This window comes from Hyaena hyaena, unplaced genomic scaffold (assembly GCF_003009895.1).
Source record: "Hyaena hyaena isolate Hyena2069 unplaced genomic scaffold, ASM300989v1 scaffold_498, whole genome shotgun sequence".
Lineage (NCBI taxonomy): Eukaryota > Metazoa > Chordata > Mammalia > Carnivora > Hyaenidae > Hyaena > Hyaena hyaena.
The window spans coordinates 1,223,115-1,230,254 of NW_024081131.1; the positions used below are offsets into that span (position 1 = coordinate 1,223,115).

The 7,140-nt window shown below is 49.0% G+C and overlaps 1 protein-coding gene across 1 annotated transcript; it reads left to right on the plus strand.

The window, feature by feature from the left end:
• The first annotated feature begins 342 nt into the window (after positions 1-342).
• On the plus strand, positions 343-6,726 carry BAMBI (BMP and activin membrane bound inhibitor). Its single transcript, XM_039254762.1, has 3 exons — positions 343-772; positions 4,018-4,305; positions 4,732-6,726. Exons 1-3 carry the CDS (start codon positions 697-699, stop codon positions 5,148-5,150), a joined length of 783 nt encoding a protein of 260 aa, XP_039110693.1. The 5' UTR covers positions 343-696; the 3' UTR covers positions 5,151-6,726.
• The last annotated feature ends 414 nt before the right edge of the window (positions 6,727-7,140 follow it).

A 7,140-nucleotide genomic window follows, 5' to 3' on the forward strand; every position in this document is an offset into this window, starting at 1 on the left:
GTTCCGAGGGTCCCGCTGTCGAGTGCCAGAGACAGACCCGGGGGCCGGGACCGACCCCGCGCCTCCCGAAGGTCACGGACACGCAGGCATCCGCGAGGGGGAGCGCGGGAGACAGCAGCCGCCCAGCCCGCGGCCCCAGACGCCGGCGCCGCTAGGAGCCGCGGGGCAGGTCCCTCCCGGCCCCCCTTTGAGCCCGCCTCCTGGCCGCGGAGATGATTGACTGGATACTGACGACCAATCGGACGGCGCTGGCGCTGCCGGGGCGGGGCCGGAGGCGGGGCGGTGTCTGGCCGGCTCCAGGCGCGGGGCGCTATTTACGGCGCGGACCCCGGCCGGCTGAGGCGGGCGCAGGCTGGAGCTCGCGGCTGGAGGTCTCTGCCCGCGCTCGGGGAACCTCTCCTTTTGCAGAGTGTCCGGCCAACGGGGATCGAGGCCGGTAGCCCACGCGGGACTGCGGTGCCGAGTGGAGCGAAGGCGCCTCGAGCTGCGGAGTCGGGCCACGAAAGTCCTCTGCGCTCCTCCGCGCCCCTCCAGCCGCGCTCCATGCTCCGGCCGCGGCCCGGCCCCTCGCCCGGTCGCTGACGGCGCCCGCCGCCCCGGGCAGCACCCATGCACTGCGCGCTCCGGGAGTCGTAGGCTGCAGTTGCGCCGCGGCTCGGGGCGCCGGCGGGGGCGCCGCGGCCGTGGGGGGCGTCAATGGATCGCCATTCCAGCTACATCTTCATCTGGCTGCAGCTAGAACTCTGCGCCATGGCCGTGCTGCTCACCAAAGGTGGGTGCCCGCCGGCCGGCCGGGGCGCGGGCTCCCCGGGGAGGGGCGCGCGGGGGTCCCGGGGCGGCCGCCACCGCGGGCCTTTGAAGGCGGTGCCAAGGCTTTGTTAGCGGCGGGTGAGGTTTCCTCCCGCGCTCGAGCCCGCAGGTCGCGACAAGTTGCCTGTTCTTAGAAGTCGCGGCGGTGGCTTCGCGGCCGCCCCCTCGGGTGTCCCGGGCGCAGCGCGTGGAGGTGGAGTCAGACCTCAGGGCTAGTGGTTGTCAGAACGGTTTTGGAAGTCCGTCCGTAGTGAACTTCTGAACATTTGCAGCCGCGGAGCTGGGCCGTGGAGTGTGCTGGGCCGCCGCCTCCCTCCGCACCCCGCTGGCGGGGGCGGCCGGGTGGCACCGCGCGGGACTGTGGGGGTGTCCCCGCACGCCTCCGTGTGCCGTTCCGCCCGCGACTGTGGCTTTGTGTGTGTCTCTGAGTGTCTTTGTGAGCCAGCGAGTGTGCGTGGTTCCCTGTGCGAGAGTAGGTGCTCGAAGTGCGTGTCTCTGTGCTGGAGTGTGTGCGGTGTGGCGTCACGGTGGCAGGGAGGGGTAGGCTCTGTCAGCTGTCCCGCTTACCACTCACCGCATTTTACACACTAATCAAAAAAAAAAAAAAAAGAAAAAAGAAAAAAAAAAAAAAGAAAGCAAAGAAAAAGAGGCACAGGTCTGGTTCTTTATTTCCCCCTGCAGGCTTTCGCCTTTCAGGTCGAAATAACCCGAACTCCTAGATTTCAACGTTCGCCCACCTCCCCCCTCCGCCATGAACTCTACCTACTGTTGTGTGAACAGATAATTTTTTTTTTTAACTGGGAAGCGTTATTTCGCTTTTGCACCACCCCCCTTCTCTAATTGCCATGTAGCAGGCGTGAGGTTAAAGGATAAGCTAGCCCAGCAAGGATGATGTGCTACAGTATTTATTTATTTTGGAAGGAAGGGTGTAATTAACCCTAAATAACAGCCCTGGTAGCCTGCAGAGGGGAGCCTCCTGGCCCTATCAAAGGCCGGCAGAACAGGGAGGGACTGAGGCTGACATGAAGTCACAGATACCGAAACTATGTGCCTGATAATGATATAATTAGGGGATCAGAGATTTCTGACTGCTGCGGACTTCAAAAGCTTTAAAAGAAGCCAGCAGTCTCTCCTGTAGCCATCTTGACTAAAGCAGACATTTTTGTGTAATCACTACATACAGTAACAAGAAAGGGGGGGAACAGAAGAGCATTGTTCACTGTTTCCAAATACCAGTCCCCTTTCTGGGCCTTTCGCATGCCACAGGAAGAAACTTTATGAAACGACAGAAATATAGTTTTAATACAGTAATACAAAAGTCCATTCAACTTGTTCAAATGTGGCTCCAATTAAAAAAAAAAGTTGTTAGAACTTTCGTAGTTACCTGTCAAAATTTTATTAGACTGTTTTAGGTCATTGAAAATATAGCATTTTAAATAGGCTCTCATAAACATTTTACCTGTTTTTTTTCTTTTTCTGTGTTAGGAGGGAGGTGAATAGGATCAGAATTGACTTTCAATCAGTTTATTTCTACTTTGAATCTACACATGCAATTTGTTGGACTAGGGGATCTATAGTCCTCCCCACAGAAGACTGGTGACCTTTATGCAAAACATCAGGCTTGGAAAGAGGAGACAGTAACCGAGCAAAGCAGGGTTCCAGCCTCAAGGTCTTCCCAGAGAAGGGACTCCAGGCGCAGACCCGGGACAGGGAGCACAGATTTAATATATATCCTAGGAGGAAGACCTCCAGCTTCGGATGGCTAAAACCTCCTGTTGCTGAAGATCTGTGTTTAGCTGGCAGGGTTTTTTTTTTTGTTTTTTTTTTTTAAGAACCGAAGCATTAGCAGCCCCTGGTGAAAACTGAGCACACCATATACGGTGGCCTGGAATTTGGACAGATAATTAAATGAGACACCTTACTCAGGCATTCACATCCACGGAGAGGAGGAAGAAAGGAGAGTGTAGGAAGAGGTCTATAAAGCCCCAGTCCCTGGTCCCTGGTGTTTAATTTCAGAGCATAGGTTTCAGTAACTAGACAGAAGAACTTCAGATTGGGAAGCCGGGAAAGGCTTGGGTGCCTTAGTTCAGGTCTAGTGGCTTTAGTTGTGGCATATGACAGTGACCTGAGTCCACTGGGTCAGATACGGTATTAGGGACAGCTCTGAGACCCAGATTATTGCAACTAGAAATTGATGCTGAAAGCCTCCGAGCACGCCTTGCAGCAAAATGTTAACAGTGACTTGCAACTCCCCAAATAAGTTTTATAAAGGAAACTTTTAATCACTTCCTGGAGAAAAATTTGAGGTTTCCTTAAGGATTTTTCATTCAACCAGGGGAGGATTTTCAGTTTCAACATTTTCCCTTTTCGATCCCATGTTGAATTACATGTAAAACTGGGGAGTTAAGGGGAGGAGAAGTTAGCTTTGCCCTTTTTTTTTTTTTTTACACCCACCTCCCCACCTCCCCCCCAACCCCCCCCCCGCCCCCAGTTTTATGACTTTCCATTTGGGCTGAAAGAAATTGACTTTGGCAAGCAAACCACTAATTGTAAACTGCCTAGTTCCTGTTTTACAATATACTGACTAAAAGCTCCTCTGCATGAAAAGATCTTTATAGGGAAAGTTTGCCTTTTCTAGAGAGGTTGCAAATAGCTGCCCAGTTTCATAGTTTTAAAACCTCCTGACCGGAGCAATTTCTAGATTGTTGTGTTTCTAGTTAATAACTTTATAAGGTGTTAGCTAAAGCTCTTAAATCTTGGCACAGCCCTTTAAGGTAGTAAACAATTCAGTAGTTCCGATCAAATATTTATACTGACAAAATCAAAAAGCCTAGCATTTTTATGTTGTATGGTCACGTAGGATTAAGATGAATAAACAGTGTAATTTACCTTATGGTAGGAGAAACTATCGTGATGATTGTTTTCCTTCAAGACCAAAAGTAGTATTTTGAATTACTTGCTAACTCAGTAGAAATCACACGTGAACTCTGAGTCTCTGCAATTGGGATTAATACATTTCTAAAATTACACTGAACTGAATTGAAACTTAAGCACCTAGGGCTTTTCCAGACTGCGTGGACTGCCATTGTAGGCACTCGACTGAATATTCTAAAAGTGAGCGCCTTTGATCTTGAGATTTAGCAATTGCTCAGGGAGACGCATTATCTGCTCCCTGAAGGAGTTTGACGCAATCTCTCATTGTTTCAGGTGAAATCAGATGCTACTGTGATGCTGCCCACTGCGTGGCCACTGGCTATATGTGTAAATCTGAGCTGAGCGCCTGCTTCTCTAGACTTCTTGATCCTCAGAACACGAATTCCCCGCTCACCCACGGCTGCCTGGACTCTCTCGCAAGCACAGCGGACGTGTGCCAAGCCAAACAGGCACGAAACCACTCTGGCACCGCTATGCCCACACTGGGATGCTGTCATGAAGATATGTGCAATTACAGAGGGCTGCAAGATGTTCTCACTCCTCCCAAGGGGGAGGCCTCAGGTACGTAGAAGCCCTTTCTAACCAGAACGCTTGCCCTCATCTACAGGCTTGTGGCAGCCGCGACTTGGTATGTCTGCTATTGATTTTGTTGTGAATGTAATTAGAGACACGGGAGGGAGAGGCATCTTTGTTGAGTAGCTTTTATGTCTGCTTGAGCATTAGATGTCTGTCTATGTAATAGGCTTAGCCTGGGTTCTCTACATGTTCAAGACCTCAGAAGACCATTGCTCTTCAGTGACGACAGTCTCTAACCACCTGTTTTTTTGTAAGCCTCTTTGCAGCATTTTTGCAGCATTCATCTTCTGAACATTGTCGATGGCATTGTAAGCTGCTTTTTAATGGGGTGCCTCGTGCCAGGCAGATCGATGATCTTAAGTGTCCACGGGAGGGGTTAACACGGTCTGACCGTCCCTTGTGCTCCCTCAGGACAAGGAAACCGGTATCAGCACGATGGAAGCAGGAGCCTCATCACCAAAGTGCAGGAGCTGACTTCGTCCAAAGAGTTGTGGTTCCGGGCAGCGGTGATCGCCGTCCCCATCGCCGGCGGCCTGATTTTGGTGTTGCTTATCATGTTAGCCTTGCGGATGCTCCGAAGCGAGAACAAGAGACTGCAGGACCAGCGGCAGCAGATGCTCTCGCGCTTGCACTACAGCTTCCATGGACACCATTCCAAAAAGGGGCAGGTTGCAAAGCTGGACTTGGAATGCATGGTGCCTGTGAGTGGGCACGAGAACTGCTGCCTCACCTGTGACAAACTGAGGCAGGCAGACCTCAGCAACGAGAAGATCCTCTCGCTCGTTCACTGGGGCATGTACAGCGGGCACGGGAAGCTGGAGTTCGTATGACAGAGCCCCATCCGCACCCAAGTCCTCGGACGCTTTGAAGGCCTTGAGTTCTGCTGGACCAGGAGCACTTTATCCGAAGAAAAACAAACTCCCGTCGTCATCTGGGAGAGACCAAATGACCTCTGCGGCCAGAATCTTGGATATTTCTTCTGAAGGATTATTTGCACAGACTTGAATGCAGTCAAATGTATTATTTGCTCTAAAATTCTAAAAAGCAAAGAGAACTGTGCGCGCGCTGTTACCAGGGTTATTTGCATCTGCGCGAGCTGGAATCGAGGACCCAGTCACACTGACATGTGCTCTGTGTCAGCTCCGACGTCCTGATTTATTGTAAAGATTTAACAAATATATATATATATATATATATTTTGTCTGAAATTTAGCTGTGTCTTGTCATAAATTAAAAACTATGTGGGAAGTGTAAGAAATGACATGTTCATTCTACAGAGATCTGTTGTTGAGCCTAGTAGGGTCTCCGCTATAGAATTGGGCTTGATTTGTTTCATTTTGTTTTGCTTTTTGTTTTGAAACAAGGCCAGGCCCTTGTTTATTCTTAACATGCGTCTTTGTAATTTTCTCACAGCGTGGAGAGTTTCCAAATGTGGACTGCCTGTCGTTCGGTGTCGCACCCCCATGGTTTGTTAGGATAATTCTGGTTTTGAGCGTTCATCTGAGAGACATCTTAAAATTTATTTATATCAGGTCGGATATGATGGATCAGTGTCTGGAGCTGCCTTAGCAAAGGTAGTATTTATAAGCTTAGTCAGGTTACTCTGGAATGCTTTTTAAAATGTGTCTACCTCCAACCCCAAAAGGAAAACCAAACCAAACCCACTAAATGAAACTTCTCTAGTTCAAGTTAGTCACTGTCTACTTTTGCCATTGATTAATTTATCAGTTAACTTCGTCTCGTATCAAATGAATTATTCTGGACCCCAAATTAGCCTACTTGGCAAACCTTCCTTCAACACAGTGTCATACTAACATTTTTTTTTTCCCTTTTCAGTGTTTGGAAAGGGTTTCAATAGTGAACATTATTCGTATCAATTGAGATTTAAAGAACACACAGTGGCACTAGGGCCCCCTGCCCCTGACATTGACTTCAGCCACTGATAGACTGTTTCCATGCCTGCAAGACTTTCTCTCTGGCAACACTGCTCAGCCTGAATTTAAACCCCTGCCACAATTGTGTCTTTTTCCCCCAAATAGGTCTTTGTTATCCTACACATGAGAAGAATTTGCCAGGTAGAATTATTTTTTCCCTTGATCCTTTTGTATATTTGAAACTTCTGCTTAAAAGTTAACCTGTAGTTTGCATATGTGAGTATGGGGTTGTCTTTGATGACTGTTAAGGGGTCCTGTGTGTGTGTGTGTGTGTGTGTGCATATTTGGGGGAATATTTTATGATCAGCATAATTTGGATCCCTTAAGACAGATGCAGTAGCCAAGTTCATGGAAGATTCTGAGTTGCAATGACTAGCATAAAAACAATAACCTAGATCATTTCATGATTATAGACCACAGCCCCATACACAGTAGGCTATGGAATAAATACACATTTTAATAAATGACAGCATTCGTATTGTGCTTTTTGAGAATGGCAGTTCTTGCATGCATGACTGACAGTTATTAAAACGGGTTCAGTTTTAGGAGTGTCGCTTCTCGAGGGAGCCAGAGAATTGTGGGACCTAACCATCCACACCTGTCTTGGGAAGAGAATTCACCGAAATTGCCAGTTGATGGAATTTCCACCCTCAGCTGCACTTGCAGCTCCAGATCCAATTACAGTAGTTTCGCAGCTTGAAAATTAAGACTTCTTGTTCCTTATCCGTTCTGCTTTCATGTACAGCATCCTACGAGCTCGGTGATTCTTCCAGTAGCCAGCGTTTCTATCAGCTCTGTGTAGCTAGTTTTCCCCTGCTGGCCCTGCTGTTATTCTTGATTCACCCTCATTTCTTCTAAGTACCAGTTAACTAGGAACTCCACAATT